General features: G+C 37.6%; 1 protein-coding gene, 1 long non-coding RNA gene and 1 pseudogene across 3 annotated transcripts in view; 2 read left to right on the plus strand and 1 right to left on the minus strand.

Annotated features, from left to right (window-relative positions):
- The window catches only part of LOC146682505 (uncharacterized), a 73733-nt gene that overhangs the window by 35887 nt on the left and 18951 nt on the right, over positions 1 to 18895 (plus strand). The gene's annotated exons all lie outside the window — the stretch shown is intronic.
- LOC146682508 (CD209 antigen-like protein A) lies at positions 3260 to 8816 on the plus strand. Its single transcript, XM_085446706.1, has 5 exons — positions 3260 to 3409; positions 3634 to 3729; positions 4839 to 4928; positions 7962 to 8101; positions 8322 to 8816. Exons 1-5 carry the CDS (start codon positions 3298 to 3300, stop codon positions 8439 to 8441), a joined length of 558 nt encoding a protein of 185 aa, XP_085302832.1. The 5' UTR covers positions 3260 to 3297; the 3' UTR covers positions 8442 to 8816.
- Positions 11825 to 17249, minus strand: LOC146682509 (major histocompatibility complex class I-related protein 1-like; annotated as a pseudogene). The gene is made up of 5 exons (XR_014917525.1): positions 17082 to 17249; positions 15970 to 16219; positions 15201 to 15472; positions 12975 to 13277; positions 11825 to 12664 (listed from the first exon to the last, which is right to left on the minus strand). The product of XR_014917525.1 is annotated as a major histocompatibility complex class I-related protein 1-like (transcript).

The following is an 18895-nucleotide window of genomic DNA, read 5'->3' on the forward strand; positions in this document are numbered from 1 at the left end:
AGGCCACAACATTTGGCTACACAAGTTTCATTTATATAGAACAAATATACGTAAAAGTAGTTTTTAAAGTAGTTTCTAAAGTTCAAATAGTGTGAACGTGAAGTTTAAATGTTCTGTCATTACCTTTCACCAGATTTCACCAAGACATATTGCTGTTAACTCTGACTGGAAAACTTCATCTTGAGTGCTTTGGCATAATACATATACACTGTGTGATAGTCAATAGACACTCTCTAATGTCTAAAAGCCACCCTGAGATGAGACCATAACCAAATGTTGTCTGCTGGAGTCATTACTGTATATTCAAGGTTCAAGGTTCTTTATTTGTCACATGCATAGTTATACAAGTATAACACACAGTGAAATGTAGCCTGACACGCTCCTCGACATGTGCAAAAATTGGGGGGGGGGGGGGGTGTAGAGGAAGAACATTATATATATATATATACATATAGTATATACACTGGGTGAATGTGCAGTAGTAGCAGCAAGCAGGTGAATTCTGTACATTAATATGAATAGACATCTGACTATTTTACAGGATAGACAATATAAACATATTTAAAATTAAAGGAATTTGAAATGTACATTGTGCCTTGGTTTAGAGTGTCTGGAAGAGTCCTGTCTCAGTCAATTATAGATGATGTGAGAGGGCGGGTGTGTGTGTTTAGGGCACGGATGGCTTGGGGATAGAAGCTCCTCTTGAGTCTCTCTGTCTTTGCCCGGAAGCTGCGGAACCTTCTACCAGATTGCAGAAGTTGGAACAGTTTGTTGCCAGGATGGGACGGGTCCTTCAGTATCTGCGCTGCTCTAGTCCGGCATCTCCTGGTGTAGGTGTCCTGAAGCGGGGGGAGAGCAATCCTGCAGCAGCGTTCTGCTGTACGGATCACTCTCTGGAGAGCTTTTTGGTCCTTCACACAGCTGTTCCCGAACCACGATGTCATGTTCTGTGTGAGGATGCTCTCCACAGCGCCTGTATAGAAAATCCTGAGGATCTTTGGAGAGACCCTGAACTTCCTCAGTTGTCGTAGGTGATACAGGCACTGCCTAGCCTTTTTGGTCTGGACCTGAATGTGGGCAGGCCATGTCAGGTCTGAGGAGATGTGGACATATCATTTTGGTACTATAGATAAATGGAAATAATGTGAGATCAAAATGTTTGAATAATAAATCCAAAATACCTCACTATCAAATGTCCCAGATGAGCCTCAGACTCATCTTACAGTTTTTACTTGTTCATTCTGCATGATGTATTGATTAAATATATCATCTGTCTATGCTATGTGCTGTACAGTAAGGTTAGAAGTCATGCACACAAAAACTTTGAAGAACTTTCTATGCTGTGGTGACAGTCTAACTTGCTGTTAATATTGGAAGGAAAGGCAGCAGATACACTTTCAAACCCTGTTATGCTTCTATGTGTCTTACAGTTTAATTCATAACACATGATTAAACATTCTTTCATAAAATATTCATACAAATTGTAAATAAATTGGATAAATGTGATGTAAAAATAGCCAACCATATTTTACAGTCAAATGTGGTGGAGTTTAAGTACCTTAATTTTCAACTTCTGCTCAGGAACCTCAAGAGAATCCAGTCACAGACTGGAACTGAACTAGTGACCTTCTGCATGTAACACAAATGTGTAAACCCCAAACTACACCAGAAATTCAGTCTTAAACTCTCTTCACTGACACAATTCCAGCTTTTAAAAGTTATTTAACTGAACTTTTAATCATTTTGAATGTTGTTAGATTCATCCATCTGTTTTCTTAACCAGTTATCCAGCTTAGTGTAAGTAATCTCATCATGTAGGAGGCAGGGTACTATGGCGTTATTTTTGTGCCACTATTCTGAGCGCACGTAAAAAAAAAATTGAGCGCACGTAAAAAAAATTGCAGGTGCAAGTGTTGCATTTTGAGGACAAATTGATTTTGAGATGAAAAGCTAAATTTGAGTGAACAAAATTCATTGCTGCATGCAAAAAATGTATTTCAGTGTTTGCTGTTATCCATACACACGCACAATAGCAGCCTCTCTCGCTCAGTTTTTGCATTTGCGCTCGCTCATAATGTGTTGCTCGCGCTCTCAACATTTCTGCCCGTGCGCGCTCAACTATTTCTGTACAACGTTATATTTGTGCCACAAAACCAGCCAATCACAGACTTGGATGCAAAAAAAAATCTGATTGGCTGTTTTGGTCTCCAATCAGCTCGTTATGAGGAAATGGATTATCCCAGAATCCATTTCGTCCAAAACTCAAACAATGCAGTGGCGGAGGAACACAGAGTGGCGGAGTTTGAAATATTACTCTTTGTGGGTCACAAAATAAACTTGTAAGATATTTCCATGCGAGAATGGTGCTGTGTAAACTGCAAATACCTGCTCAATTTATCAAGACATCACATATTTGCATAAGTCCTCTAACGTTTTCGGAGATGCCTGGTGATTTACTTAGGCTAGCCATGCAGACACAGGGAGAAACATGCAAGAAAGGCCTACTGAGGGGCAACAGTGATAACCAAACAGCACTTTGCTGCTCTTGGTGGTTTCAAAACTAATCAATTGACGAGAATTTACACTGAAAACATTTAGTTGAGTCAGAAAGTCTCTACTTCTTCAGTGTTCTTACTTCATTGTAGCTGACTCAATAACTCTTTATACAGTGCTTGTGTCAAACATTTAAACTTCCAACAAATGCAAAAATATTTTATCTGGCAAAATTTAGATTCTGTAAAATGTACAATGAAGTATAAGGTACCTCTACATATTTCTATTTTCACTGCAAGACTATCCTTACTGGGGCAGGTAAACATTGCAAAGAAATATGAAATGGTCCTGCATTTCCTGTCCTAACAGGTATGCTATTTATTTAAGCCTGAATGGCCATATTTGGATAGAACTATCCACATGGATACGTACATCTTTTTTTTTAAAAAAAAAAAAAAAGCACTACAGTTGTTTTAAAGCAGACTAGTAAATTTGGGATGATGAAACAAAGAAAAAGGTTTTATGCAGTTTGTCAGGAGAACCAAATGAGGAAGAATGAAAATGGAGAGAGAGACAGAACAAAGAGAGGAAAAGATCAGAGAAAGAACATAACAGAAATAATTTGGTGTTGAAGACAGAGTTAGCAGGATGTGGTGAATATCCTGCTATGTTTGCATCATCCCCATTTTAAGGGGAAACACTGCCTGAGTAACATCTTGAAGTTCCTCAATATGCTCAGTTCATTGTAGCCCGACACAGAGAAACACACAGGCAGTGCCTCTTGGTCAGACATCTTATCTCAACATGTCTTCAGAACTGGAAACTGCCCCACATTTTAGAGTGAAATACAGCAGTGGGGCCAATGAAAATGGAGAGGTGAAGACGCAGTACCAGGAAGTCAATTTACCACAAGGCGGTACGTAAAAACAAATCTTCAGGATTCGTGTGTTTGTATTTTTTGTTTTAAAACAACTTGTGTTTAGTGTGACTAGAAGAACACATCATCATCTTGTTTTAGTTCCTATGACTATAACCACATGGTCACCTTATGGTAAATTTGTCATAACAGGTTAATTCAACTTAAAGAAAAAATGATGTTTAAAGTCTGTCAACGCTGCTTCATTAATGGTTTCTTTATAGATGGACAAACACAGAAGAAAAGAAGCTGTTTCAGAGCTTTTAAAGTGTGCCTGGGAGTGCTGTATCTTCTGATTCTCGCTGGAATCACGACACGCTGTGAGGAATTTTATTCCAATAACGGCGGCAGTATTATTTCCACATTAGATATTTTTAAGCAACATTATTTGATGCTGCAAGTCTACTATTGTTTCCTTCCTCTTCTGACTTCATATTTCCATTTAAAGCAACCGCCCTACAGTGTTTCCCCATGTGTGTTACACTGCTTCTGCAATATGACCACTGCTGAGGTTTTTTCTTTTTCTTTAATTGACAATGTAACCAGAGTAGGCGTATCTTCTCTTTATATATCATCATATACATCGTTTTACAGTCATTTTAATGTTGTAAGCCCACTAAAGAATGCTAAGCTAACCATCTCCCTTATTTGACTCCTGAGACCTGTACCATAAAGCATTATTTTCAAGTTTAGTCCTAAGCTTGAGATCTTACAGAGGTTTGAGATCATTATATACTATGCAACTGCTTACTGACCAATCAGTTCACTGGGAAATAGCGTGACCATGCCTGATCAACATCTACAAGCACTGGTGTGCTGTTAATAGGAGGATCTGTAGGTCTTAGATATATTGTAAAGGTTTGCTCTGTGCTTGCTCTCACAGCATTTAGCCTCAGATTGGAGCTGCAGCTGAAGGAATAAGGCTAGAACTAGCAACATCAAACAACATCAGACTGTTATTTAAATGGAAATGTAATTGTAGTTATAGTCAGTTCATCCTGTGATTCATGAAAATCAAATCTGTGAAACTGATATATCTTCTAACTCACCATTATCATTCATACATCTCTTCTTAATACTACACACACTATACTTTTCCTTTTGAGATAAAGATGGTCTGTCTGTGGCAGCTGTTTTTTTCTGCTGTTTAATCTGTCCATATTTTCTAAAGTTATAGTTTAATCCTCTATGTTAAATATTCTAATCTGCTGTTAATAGACCTGTCCATGTTTGTTATTAGTCATATGCTAACCAATGCTCTTAGTCACTTACATACACATGCAGGTAAAAGGAGAGCGGTAACAGTGAATAACAAAATTACTTTGGAAAAAAAAGTGCGATGCTGATTTTTACAATAAAAATATGGCTGTATTTATAAAATAGAATATTTAGATGTTTTTAGTTTTTGCTTTGTTTTATTTCTAAGCAGATATTTCAGTCACTTTGGAAAAAGAGCAGCTGCAGAACAAATACAACAAACTGAGCAACAATTACAGCCAACTGCAAACCCAACTTTTAGGTAAGAAAGTTGTGCCTCATGTGCAAATATAGCAGTACTCAGAATTGTATTTTATACTTGTTTTATTAACTATTTTCTTCTTAGGCCATGGAAGTGAATGTATATCAGTTGTAATATACTATTACCAAAAGTGTTCACTGAATTCAGCTGTTTCAATCACTTTTATAGCCACAGGTGTATAAAATCAAACCCCGAGGCATGCAGACTGCTTCTACAAACAGTTTTCAGAGAATGGGTCGCTTTCAGAAGCTCAGTGAATTCCATCGTGGTACCATGTTCAACAAGTCCATTTGAAATTTCCTTGCTACCTAATATTCCAGTCAGCTGTTAGTGGGATTATAACAAAGTGTAAGTGATTAGGAATGACAAATTCAGCCTTGAAGAGGTAGACCACATAAAATCACAGAGCAGGGACACTAGAGGCACATAGTGCGCAGAGGTCACCAACTTTCTGGAGAGTTAATCAATACAGACTTTCAAACTTCATGCTTCCTTTGGATTAGCTCAAGAACAGAGCTTTATGGAAGGGTTTTCTATGGCCGAGAACCTGGATACAAGCATTACATTACTAAGCACAATGCCAAAGATATTTTAGACAATTTTATGCTACCAACTTTGTTGGAACAGCTTAGGGATATCCATTCTTGTTAAAAGACGGCAGCACCCAAAGTACATAGAGCAAATTCTCTAAAAACATGGATGAGCAACTTTTGTGTGGAAGAATTTGACTGGCCTGCACAGAGTCCCGACCTCAACCTAAAAGAACGCCGTTGGGGTTATTAAGAGTGGACACTGTGAGCCAAAAAAGCAACAAACAAACCTCAAACTCTTGTAGCTGCAAAGAGTGGGCCAAAATCATACTAGACCCTGTAGATTAAGAATGGGATATCATTCAAGTCCATATCCATGTGAAGGAAGACAATTGACTACTTTTGGCAGTATAGTGTATTAAAAAAAGTTGTAGTATGATGTGTTGCAGTTGAAAACCCAAACAGATGGGGAGCAACTGCCAATTTGTTTTGTTTGCCCTTCCCGACACAACCCCAAAAGGATTTGTGTCTCTTCTGAGAACTGAACAGGGGATCTTTTGCTTATTAGGTGAAGATGTAAACCACTATACTATGGAGCACTTCAGTACTTTAGTTGTTTCCCCCCTTCTTCACAGTTTTTTCTTAGTCTTCCTAAAACAACAAGCAGTCTGAGGAGTGTCCAGAAAATTATGTGGGCTTTGTAAATAATTGCACAACTTTCTGTTGAAAACCTGTGATTAGGTGAAATGGTATCCATCCAACATTTGATGGACACGCTCTCATTTCTAGAAATCTTTTAACACACACACCCCTCCGCCCCCCAAAAAATATGACTGTACAGCGTTGGGACATGGAAGCCAGACTGCAGTCTTATATGTGTCTCTGAAGCTTACAACAGCCCTGTTCAAGTATTGACCAAAACATTCATACATATGGTGCTTTTAACGCAAAAGTACTGCACGGTGATTTTCTTTTCACATTACTGAATTATTCACAGGAGCTGTGTTACTTGCATGTTGTATTTTTTGTGCAATCACTTCATATTTTTGTAATATAGTGTACTCTTTCTGTGTAAAATCAACCACTCAGCTGCCAGCACACTAATCATGCCATGGCTATGCTGTGTGGCAGGTAGCATGTAGGACCAAAATGCAGGACTAAAACACAGGAAGTTAACAGAAAATGGTAGCGTTTTTGCTGGACATAATAATACATCTATACAGGGATCAAAATCAAAAACAAGGAATTTGAAATAAGAAACTTAACCAAAAAGAAAAACAAAACAAGAAACAAAACAAGATACTCAATTCAGAGATGGTCTTTCCCTTTTCATGTAAATGGCCTCCTTGACTCCGCGCTCAAACCAGTGTTCCTCCCTGTCCAGGATGTGTACATCCTCATCATTGAAAGAGTGTCCACTGGCCTGTAGGTGTAAATAGACTGCAGAGTCCTGACCCTAGTTTCAGGAGACATGACACCTGCCGGCATCCAAATCTGCTTACATGCATCTTTTGCCCGTTTCTCCTCTACTTTTCTCTTCTTTTCTAAACTGAGGACCTGATGGCTTTGACCTTTTCTTGTCCATCTTCCATCAGTAATTTTGCACTCCAGTATCAACACCCAACCCCACAACATAAACTAACAGGCTAATAGACCTACACCTTGTATATTCCCCACACTGAACCATTACAACCAGTTTTAGGGATCCTCAAACTTGTGAATCCACTTTAATCCCTGATTGTACAAATTTTCCTGTTTAGAGGCAATCGTTTTAATTTTCTTTCTTTTTCTTCTGATTCAAGCTGAGTATAATTAGAATTTTAAAAAGTTAGACTGAAGTTTGTATTCTTATCTATTGATATTACTTTATCATTATGTTAATATAACACAAGGTTCAGTTAGCTTTGCACAAAAATAGAAATGTCCTCTAAAGAGCTACTTTTTACTTTCTCAGTTTGAACACATTTCAAAGACTGTACTTTTTTACTTTTACTTGAGTAAAGAAGTTGAGTCAGTAATTCAACTTTTACTGGAGTATTTGTTAACAGTAGTGTATTTCTACTTAAGTACAGAGCGTCTGTGCTTTTGTCAACTCTTACTAAGCTTAGGACCTGAGGATGGAATAGCTGAGGAACAACAATTTGATAAATAGACTCATGTGTGCAACCAGAGTTTGAAGTCCAACAGTATGTCAGAACCCCAGCCTCAAAACGTTGGCAAAATGTGTTTTTTTCCAGACCAAAGGAATGACGAGCTTTCATAATTTATCTGAGCTTCTATGACCTTCTCTTTGTCTACAGAGAGTGCTATGGCTTTTTTGTCCTCATAGAAGCTCTATTGAGACAAGTGCACTTTTACAGTCTGGTGTTTTTTTTTCACTTAATGATGTCATTAAGATTCACCAAGTCTTCCTGTTCACAAGCCTGCACATGTCACAACACACACAAGCAATAGAAGGATAAAAACGTGAATTCTGTTTTTGTATCATGTGTCTGACTTTAAGTGAAGTGTCCTGTCGATTGGGCCAAATTTGGAATGAGCTGTTACTTTAAATCCACTGAGAGGAAAATTTGGTCTGACAGCAAGGCAGACTGTCAGTCCAGAGGAGCCAACCTGGTGATCATAAACAACAAAGAGGAACAGGTGGGTGTGTTTGTTTGATGCAACTGCCAGAAGTTCTGTGTCTTGACCATCTGTCCATCTACTGTCTATTGATCTATCTATTCTATAAAGGACAAGAGAAGTGAACTGAAATGTTTCATCTCATTTAGTTTTTCTTTCAGACAAATTCACAACATGATATTACTACAACAGAAGTACTGAATTATGACTGGCCGAAATATTTATGTCTGTTTTCAATTAGGAATTTATTGAACTGAATATGAGAGGAGACTCCTGGATTGGTCTGACAGCCGGTTACAAAAGTAAAACTGGGGAACATGAATGGGAATGGGTGGATGGATCCCCGCTGACCGAGGCGTGAGACATTTTCCTTTAAATTAAAACCAAAACCAAAAAGTTATTATTTAATACCACCATGTGTTGGAAGACAGCATGGCAATACATTACATCAGCAACCGAATATATGACCCACATTTAAAACCGATGTCTGTAAACAGCTGAGAAAATAATTTCAAAGAGCAGAGAGTCAGCTCTGCCTTCTTTTTATTCTAAGATTTAAGAGTATGAAGATTTAATATTCATAAAAAACTTGAAAACTGTTAATGTACATGATGATACTCAGAGAAAAGTCTAAAGCAGGTCAATTGCGACAGAAATCTGGAAAGTGCTTATAGAGAGTCATAGTTATATAAATGTGACAATTGACATGATTTTAGTCTAGTTTAATATAATATTTTTTTTTATCCAACAGGTTTTGGGCGCCAGGCCAGCAGGATCCTGTTCATGGTTTTTCTGCAGTATGCTGTGAAATTAAGGGAAAATGGACACGATCACAATCTTCTGTATCCAAGACCTGGATCTGTGAGAAATGATTTTTGACTGATGACATAAGGAAAATTAAAATTTCTGAATAATCCAAGTAGTTCTCCAACTTCAATTAGACATCATTAGTGTTAAATTTCATAAAGGTTTGTCATCTGTTACTCATGTTTTTGTTCTACTGTGAGCAACTTCCTGTCTTTACCACAATGGATCATTTTAATGTTCATATTTTTGACTTGGTATTCTAATATTTTATTGTTTGCTTAGGTTATTGATCATTGGTTTTGGACAGAAGTTGGGTTTTTTTCTAAGGATGCAGGAAAGATTATCGCTGATTAATATGTATTTTAAGAATTCAAAACATTAAAAACAGTTACAACTGTTTTGAATTCTTAAAATCTGTTTTTCATTAACTTTTAATGAGAAACAGATTATATGCACATAATAAAATGTTTGCAGAATATGCAACAGAGAAAAATAAAATGGAAAATATAAATCTAAACTGTAAAATCAATTGTTTATTTTCTTAATGGAATAATGACAAACACACACCACACACACATATATATGACTGATTTCCTTGTAATAATAATATTATCTCTGCTCGTTTAAGGAGCATTTTGTTGTGTTTTGGTCTGGTCACCATTTACCCTTTGTGTGTGAGTAGTTGCGCTCGTTCATGTGCATTTTTGGAACCAGGGGAGTTTTCCCCCTTTCTGGCTCACACACCTGGTGGTAATAGCACACCTGCATGCATGAGCTCATTTCATAAGGACACAGCAGTAAATCATAATTGCTGGTTTGTGGTTAGTGAAGCAGTACCGCTCTTATTGGTGTTTTAATTTATAGTGAGTCTTTCCCTGTATGCAGCATTTGGAGTTTTCAAGACATCAAGCGGTGACGCTGACTCTGGTAAATTCAGGGAGAAAACTGACATTGGTTGGATTTAAGCTTTTTGCAGACTGAACCTTCCAACTGTTCTGACTTTTTTTGAATGGTGTTTTGTTATTCACTGTAATTAAATGCGCTGTATTCACTTGGAGCCCCGCATGGGAGCCTTATCTGTATTTAGATCACCTTGACAGTAATACATTTTTAAGCAATAAAAACAGTAATAATAAATAAAGCCAGATTTAGCCAATACAATACAAATAATAAGTCATAAATTAAAAAAAAATCCTGGCAATTATTTCATGGTTCAGGCTTTAAAAGCTTAAACAACTTGAAATTACATGAAACATTTAATGTATTAGGCCTCATTTACACCATGGACCTCTAGCTGCAGCAATAATTTCATGTTGAAAAAACAACGAAAGACCTTTGGACCCTTGAACAGTAAGAGATTCTTTATGATTGGCTGGCTCCACTGAAAAATGCAATCCTAGTCACTCCCACAACCCTCATAGTGCATATGCATCAGCATTACATCGCTGCGCTGTGTTGAATGGAATATGATTTAATGACAAAGTTTCTCTGTAATGTGGAAACAGAGCACGCTGTCCAGTCTGTGGATTAGACTTTACCAGCTTCAGCTCATTGATCTCAAACACCCTCTTCTCCACACAATAAACTGCTCTACAAGTACAATTTGTGTGTGTTGGCTCATTGGCAAGAGTTCACTGCTCCATCGCTTAGTGCTGCTTCATCTACAGTGGAATTTATGGTTCAGACAGCGTGACGCATTTGCAGTCTGCTCCAATCCAGGGACTGCCCGTCTGCCTGCAGTGAGCTGTGTTGCCAGATGGGGGCAGTCTACAGACTTTGTGGTAAATTCTATTTGGATTAAGAATTATATCATTACAAATCATTGAACTCCATCCAAGCCTCAGTTTTCATCTTTATCACCAACAGCTCCTAGATTGCAGGGGGGCATCTTGTCCTAAATCCTCTCACCCCTGCAATTCTGTTCTGCCATGATGGTTCATCTCAGTCTATTTGCTAAATACATTCATTTCTCTATCACAATAAATCATGTTCAGTTCTTCCACGTGATCTCTTTTTCTTGAACTTTAGTTGATGAGATATTCAAAACCTTCACTATTTTGAGAAACAGAATTTTGAAATTGTTCTGTAGAATTTATAAAAACAGTTTTTAAGTGATTGGTGAACCTCTGTCCGCCTATATCTCTGAGGAAGTCTGCCTCAGTCAGTCCACTTTTATGCTCGCCACGTCACTTTGTGACAGGGAAACAGAGAAGTTCAGAACATGCAGAGTGGTCAAAAAGCATGCTCGAGATCAGCAGACCAGACAGCGTTCATGGGCTCATTCTAAACTACATGCAGTAAACAGAAAAGTGAAAAGGCTGTAAAATTGCCGTAAGCATTTATACAGTGTGTACAAAGTGTCATTTTCCGGTTGAGCTTTAATCAATGCCTCCGGTGTTAGAAAGCTCAGCAGTGACGCCTTCTGGGAAAGAGCTTAATTACATGCATGTGATCGGCTGCCTCGTTCACCTACAGCAGTGCTGAGGACATAAAACCATGCATGTGACATTTTGTGTGCATTTATAAAGGAATTATCACATATGCACTTACTGCATAAAAAAACTACACAATGTCCAAATATTTGTTTTGTTCTAAAAGAGAAAAAAGCTCTTTAAAAATAAAAATCTAAAGTTCACACAACACAAAACACGTTTGTTGATCAGTGTCTGATATGTGGATTTAAGGCCTAACAACAACATTTAACCTGTTCTACAAAATTATTTTTACTTGAGATGTTGTTTTTCTTACAAATATATTAAGGGCGTTCATTTCTCTACGATGATAAACATCTTTCTGTCTTTTTCACTTTTTTAGAAAATTGAACAAAAATTCATAAGGTTGTGTATTTGCTGTTTAGCCCTTATTGCTTCTAAAAACATTTTAATAGAGCTTTTTAAAAAAGTCAATAAAGAAAACAAATACAGTAGTTAAGAGATTTATCATTTTTATTTATTTGTATTTTAATGAAAAATGACTGAAAACCATTTTTATGTGAGCAACAAAACACAGGACAGTATCCCCCCAAAAATCCCTGATTTCTGTCACATTTTTATGCTTTGAGTTTTCTGGCTGATGATTATCACTAAATTTTGAAAATGATTGCGAGGCCGTCATATTTGACATTAAATTGAATAAAATAATTATCAAGGCAGCCAGAAGGGGCATAATTGCATCTTATCTGCATATCATTATTGAGATACACACTCGTGACACAGATATACACTCATAACATTTTGGTAAATATTGGGGGTGGGGGAATCATAAATTCATTTTATTGGAAAATAAAACAACTTTAAGCAAAGTGTTGCATGACACTGCCAAAAACCTTTGGCCAGCTGATCCAGCTGAAAGCAGTGGGTCAGGCTCTGGTTTGACACTTAAGAACATAATTAATGTAGAGCGACCTTTTAATACCCACACAGGAGAACAGGCAGTGTTGGAGACACACGGGACAGTTCGATGTTTCTGAGCTCTGAAACTCAAACTGAAAACTACTAAAAGTTGTTAATATGGATGAAATAGATTAATTTGACTGAAATGGATATTACAGATTCTGACTTGTCTCTTTCAGTAACAACTGAATGATCATATGATGGTATTGAAAATTACTAGAAATTTAAAAACTGTTATTTAGAAAAATCACTAATAAAATAACCATGAATCTTCGGTTCCCTAAACTTGTCTAACTGGAGGGGTGTATCATCGGTTGTAGGGTGCTGTGTTTGTCTACGTGATGTTGATTCAGTCACACAGAGAGTTCAGTGACACTGACAGGAGCTGGAGGGTTAAAAAAATAAAACAATTTCAGTTAGTCCACTTGTGGAATGGCTTTTGTATGAAACATTAGTGGAACTTTTTTTAATTCACAGACTAAAAAAATAAGTTTTTTTTCTTAATCTTAAGAATATTAACAGCATTAACAGCCTCGAAGAATGTACATATTTTCCAGCCCAGCTTGGATCTCCATCAGTTATTCCCAAAGTAATAATAATAATGAAAAAAGAAGCCAGGAAGAAAGATTCAAGCCTCACAGTTTAGACAATCCACAGTATCAACGAACGAAATTACTCAAATATGTTTTTCTCACCTTTCCAGTTGGTCCTGATAATGCTTTCATTCAGATTTGTGATGATGTCCTCACCACCAGAGAGCTGAAAGACGCAGTCGTACCTTCCCCAGTCTTCAGGTGTGACTGATAATACACTCAGGTCAGCACTCATCTGGAAGGTCTCATCATTGTTGGGGAGGATTTCTCCAAGATAAACATCTTCATGAATCTCCTCCCCATCTTTCCTCCAGAACAGCACGGCTCTGCCAGGATAGAAACCTGTAGCGTGGCAGCTGACTGGAGAGGAGGGAGTCTTTTGGAGGAGAGACACTGATGGAAGAACTGGACAGGAGGAAGATAGAAGTTGTGTAGAGTGAGTGAACGTGGATGAAAGTAGTATTGAAAGTTGAGAAAGAAAAACAGGTAAGGAAAGGAAATGCGAACAGTTAAGGAAAAACGCAATTTGCAGTATTTCCACACGTCATATTTAACTGACATTACTTTAACATGAGGCTACGAAACAGAAATGTGTTATTTTGTTAAACACCTGCTGCCTCCACAGCTCCACCTGGACCTCTGGTGGGAGGTACCAAAACAAAAGAAGTGGGTTTAAGGTTGTCCACTGTGGGAAATCGGCCTCTTCATCGTCTCACATCCTCAGTAGGCAGCACTACCTTCCCCTCCACTGTTCAAGCATTTTGGTTTGACACCAAAACCAAAATGCTGCTGTGTTAACACTAAAGGGGACTCCTGTTACCATCTCCTTACTCCCACTCACTCTCTGCACTCCAACTTTCACACTTCTTTATACTTTAACTTTTCTTACACTCGCAAGCTTTGTCGCCTTTTCCACCTGTTTTTCTCCATTACCCTAGAAGCTCAACACAAGATGAAGGGATTCCAGCTTTGACTTCTTCACCACATCCTCCCAACTCTTACTGTCTCTATCTTCCAGCCTAGCCTCCTGCTCCTTGTTTCTCTTTCTGTCATTGGCCATCCAGTGTCCACCTCCTCTCACCACCTCCTGCTGCTCATTGACTTCTGTATTACTCCCATATACCTCCTCATCGCTCATCTCCATAACTGCTGTTATAGCTCTCCACCTCCTTCCCTATCATGTTAGTCTGCCCAACCCTCCCACACTGACTCCACTTTCCAGCTTCCAAGTCCAAAGTCTGCAATCCAAAATAAGCGTCAATTAATCTGTTCAGATTGATATAAACCAGCGTAACAGTCCTCAGCAAAAAATTCCAAACACTCACCAAATTTCTCTCAGTCTGGATGTCGCCCCCACCTGTGCATCTCTCCTCTCCAGTATGATCATTTTTCACACTATCAAGTTGTGAAAATGGCCTGAGCTCTGTTACACATGAGATGATGAAATGGAGCTGAGTTTGTGCTATAATAAAACTGTTTATGATACAGTTGTTCCACATGTTATATTCAACTGTTATCAAATTAAAATGAGGCTTTGAGTGAAGGATTTTTTATATTGATAAATGCCTGCTGCTTCTGCTCCCCTGAGATCTCTACTGGGAGTAAGACACAACGGGAAGAGTCGGTCGAGTCAATCAGTTGCAGTCTGGAAATGTGAAAAGTAGGGTTGCCTGTCTCCTGTGGCTTTACTTCCCACCTCTGATTCGCTGATTGTCTGCACCTGTGTCTAGTTTCCCTCCTGTGTGATTGTCTGCCACACCCTCACTGGTTTCACCTGCGTTCACTCCACACTGTGTGGATATAGTCTTCTCCCTGAGCCTCACAGGTGTCACACTGTTTTACCTTCTGTGTGACCTTCTGGCGCTCTCCATGTCCTTTGTGCTTTACTTGTTACTGCTACTTTTATTTTTCATCTGTCTGTAGCATCTGTATGACATCCCCCTTTACCTCTCCATATCTCTTTGGGAGGCAAAGTGAGCCAGTAAATATTGTAAAAGTTGAATAAAATGTTTGTGTAGGCAGCATGATCAGAATCTAGCAACTAAAGGGGGTGAGAAGCTCTTTGGACGAAATCCTTTTTCTCCTGCTTTTTGGTTGTTAGTATAGGTTTGAGAACTGTTGTTTAAACTTTGTTCAGGAATCTTGGGATTGAAAGAATGGAAAATTACAATCCTGTTAAGTCTAGGCTGAGGATGTAATAGTCAACCTATACATTTTTTCAGAGATAACTATTTTTATACATATATTTTAACATAAACTACTGCATATAATATAAAAACACTGCAGACTACTGCATCCATGAAAATGCTTTGGGTCATGTAATTTTACCTTTTCTCTGCAGGGAACTTCTCTCAGTGTTCCAAACGGTCTTCAGCCAAGTTGGACAAACCACATTGAGAAAGCGTTTCTCAGGTCAGCTCTCTCAGCATCCCATCTTATTTTGGTATTGACAGCCTCTGGTTTCAGTGCGTTCCATGTCAGTGTCTTTAGATCAAGCTCAATAAAGTCCTCTCCATCATACCCAAAACGTGTCAGTCCGGTCACCTTGCCAGTGGTTTCATCCCATTCACAGCCATCTATCCTCTGTAAAAAGTGGACACCTGAAGAAAGAGAAAGAAAACACACACTAAAATGAACTTGTTACTATTATTCATTTTGTGAATCACTGCTATTTTTCAAGGTTTGAGCTATGCTCAGATCTGAGCTGATCTGTCAACTTTTTATTAGCATGACTAAAGAAAGATAGCTGAAATGCTGTAACATGTACAAATTAACTTGATGTGATACCTCAAAAATAAAAGATGAAGGACAAGAGACAGAAACTAATTTAAATCAGAACAACTGTTAAGATACAATTGTTAAGGGCAGGACAAACAACAGTGATTATAAGTGATTGTTTTATCACAGTTTTAAGTATGTTCACATCTACAAGGTTTGATGATTCCTGGATTCAATGGAGAAGTAAATTTTTAAGACTTAAGATCTTTAATTACAAAATTTAAAAGAAAAAACAAAATTAATTTACTTAAATCATTTTTGTGTAGGTATTTGTATAATTTGTACTGACTGGTGTAAGGAATAACATAAAATATCACACCTCCAGTTTGGTTGAAATCCTGCTTCACAGTGGACATTGTATCTGTGAAGAAAGGTGGCAGATTCTCAAAGCACACATGAGTGTAATACTGTAACTGCCGAGGGTCTTTGTCTACTATTTTCTTCTTATATCCTGTTTCTGAGGTCACAGTAATCGGCCTCGACGCCATCAACCATCCCAACACCCATAAACTCTGAGATGTTTGGGTTTCCAGAAGATGCCGTGATGAAATACTTCAGTGAGTGTCTCTCTGTGGGGCGAACAATGTTTATATTGTTAGTATATAAGTCAATAAAACATACAAATAGAGTGTGAAATGTGATGCATTCAGTATGATTTGGTGAACGCATTCTCGTATGAGAATCAGTAAAAGTGATGTGAGTAGGAGTGTGTGTGTGTGTGTGTGTGTGTGTGTGTGTGTGTGTGTGTGTGTGTGTGTGTGTATGTGTGTGTGTCTGCGTATGTGTGTGTGTGTGTGTGAGCATGTAAGGACACAATGTGACAGAAGAAAATCTTAATGTTATTTATATTTTGACAAGGATGTGGATGAAGTTGTTAGTTAACTGGAGTATTAAAGTGGCTTCATTCAGAATAAGACATAATTGCAACTATACAAACAATTTATTTACATTTCACAATCAAATATCACAGACTGTTGGGATCAGAGGGCATGTGAATGTGATTGGCTGCTGAGTGAAACCACCTCTACGGCATATTTGGTTCCACTGGACTCTGACTAGCTGATAGGTAAATAATAAACCTCTGTGAGTAAAGAAAATAAAAGTTTTCCCTTTTCTGAACTACAAAAATATTGATAATAAATCTTTAAAAACTACTTTAATGAGATAAATCTGATTTGAACCTTTTATATAAGAAAACCTGACTTCTTTCACACTTTTTACATCAAACCTTTTCATCTGTATCATTTATGATAGTAATGAAAAAGAGTTGTGACACCAGTAAAATTCATACACATGATAAAAAATATATTTGTCCTGTTTTATATTCTCATAAAATGATTAAATGAGCATTGATACTGAGTCTATGAACTACCTACAAAAGCAAAACAAATATGCTGCTGTTTACAGATTTGATTAAATGTTTTTTTTTACCTGCAAATACAGCAGGGCAGAAGAGAAGCAACATAAATAACTTCATCCTTTCTGTATGGTTAAAGCTCGAGGATTTTCAGACCTTGAAAATATGATGGACTTGACTTGGAACTGTGCTAGATTCAAACCGTCACCCACCAGATCAACTCTCTGATGAAGTAAGTCCTCCAAACTAAACAATTATATTTGCTCTTACGCTCAGACGGCCCACAGTTTCCAAAATGAGCCCACCTACAGCTGGCAGAAGAAACGCAAAAGGGAGATTATTTTCACTTATATCATGTCGTCTTTAAGCTGTCTTTGTTTTTAGTTCCCACAGACTTTTCACTGTTAAGAGATGGTGTGTCATTTTGCAATCAACTTTTTATCAATGCTCTATGCTGAAATAAAAAGCCCCAAGCAGGCATGGGTAAGGACAAATCTCTGAGCAAGTGACAGAAAGATGTCAGAAAGCTTGTTGGGACTAAAAGAACTGAAAGGCTCTGAACAGCAGTGGAGTCAAATGATGGATACTCGGCTCCCCTCAGCCGTGCAGATGCAGAAAGTAACAGAAGATATGGAGTTTGCAGGAGTTTAGCTGCTGGTGTTATATGAAGAATCTGTAACTAGCATCACTACAAGAGAGTCCAGGCAGGATTAATAATTAAAAAAAAAAACTGAATAATTGAAAATTACACATTATTCCTGTGTCCAATCACCTGAATTCAAAGTACATATGGCATAAATTTACTGATACACTTATACAGGTCTTTCTGTAATCTTCTATTATCCAGCTCACACTGAGACCATTCTTTCCTCCTCTTTCAATAAGTGTGATGTGTTTTTAGTGAAGCTTTAGTCCTCATAGGATTATAGTATGGTACGTGTCATGTTTATAGTATACTGTCGTCTTACATTTTTACAGATGTAGTGATTATCGACAGATGTAAAAATTTTAATGCTGTGGCAAAAACCTGCCCATACTGCAGCACAGGGCAAGCATACCAGGCTCATGCAACTGAACTGAAAACCTTAAGGTCCTTGAAGGGCTCACAGACGTAAGCCATTAAATGAAAGAGAAACTTTTTCTTTCCATTTGTGAAATGAAAGTCATCTACCAAGATGTATATTTCAATTTTCTCATTTGACCCTGTTTGGCCATTTTTTTTTCTTAAAAATAACTAAACAATTCACTTTCAACTCTTTAAGATGGAAAAAAAATCATGTGCCACAATAATAGAAATTATTTATCATTGTTTTATCATTTGGTTGTGTCATGGAAAAGGTTGCAGGAAAAGGACCCAAACATAATAAATAAATAAATCAACAATAATAATAACAAACAAAACACTGGGTCATCGACCCAGGACCGCGACAGGTTGTCTTATATTCATTCTGGCTAAACTCTCACTCATGCATGCTTCCTTATATTCATATGACTATGACAGGATTGACCCCCACTCCCCGGAGAGAACAGCAGGCAGGCAGGAAGCAGAACAAAGAAAGAAGGTAATGACATTTATTTTTTATTATTTCAACAAGTTTTTAGGTGCTCAAATAGCTCACAAGCAAAAGCAAGAATTCTAGGAGAGTGTCACAGCACTGGGTCTGGTGACCCAGTGTTTTTGGTTTAAGTTATACTCTTTGAAATATGGTTTTCTGTTTGTATTATATTTAGTTCCTGGTTTCTAGGTTTGCCTAAAAAAGGAGAAAAAAGTCCTGGAAAGTACATAAAACATAATACTGAGTGTTAAAGGTAATACGGCTGTTGTTCTAAGAAAATTGTAGCAATAGTTTATATTAGAAATATCAAGAATGTTGTTTTTGGATTCATA

Source organism: Copadichromis virginalis, linkage group LG22, assembly GCF_057382275.1.
Source record: "Copadichromis virginalis isolate Kocher_CV1m ecotype Utaka linkage group LG22, C_Virginalis_male_GT1.1, whole genome shotgun sequence".
NCBI classification, from domain to species: Eukaryota; Metazoa; Chordata; class Actinopteri; order Cichliformes; family Cichlidae; genus Copadichromis; species Copadichromis virginalis.

Bases quoted from the DNA above. Each gene is read 5' to 3' on its own strand.
- LOC146682508 (XM_085446706.1), top strand. From the start codon at position 3,298: ATGTCTTCAGAACTGGAAACTGCCCCACATTTTAGAGTGAAATACAGC. The intron at 3,410-3,633 runs GTACGTAAAAAC...GTTTCTTTATAG, and splicing joins AGTCAATTTACCACAAGGCG to ATGGACAAACACAGAAGAAA. The intron at 8,102-8,321 runs GTGGGTGTGTTT...GTTTTCAATTAG, and splicing joins TAAACAACAAAGAGGAACAG to GAATTTATTGAACTGAATAT.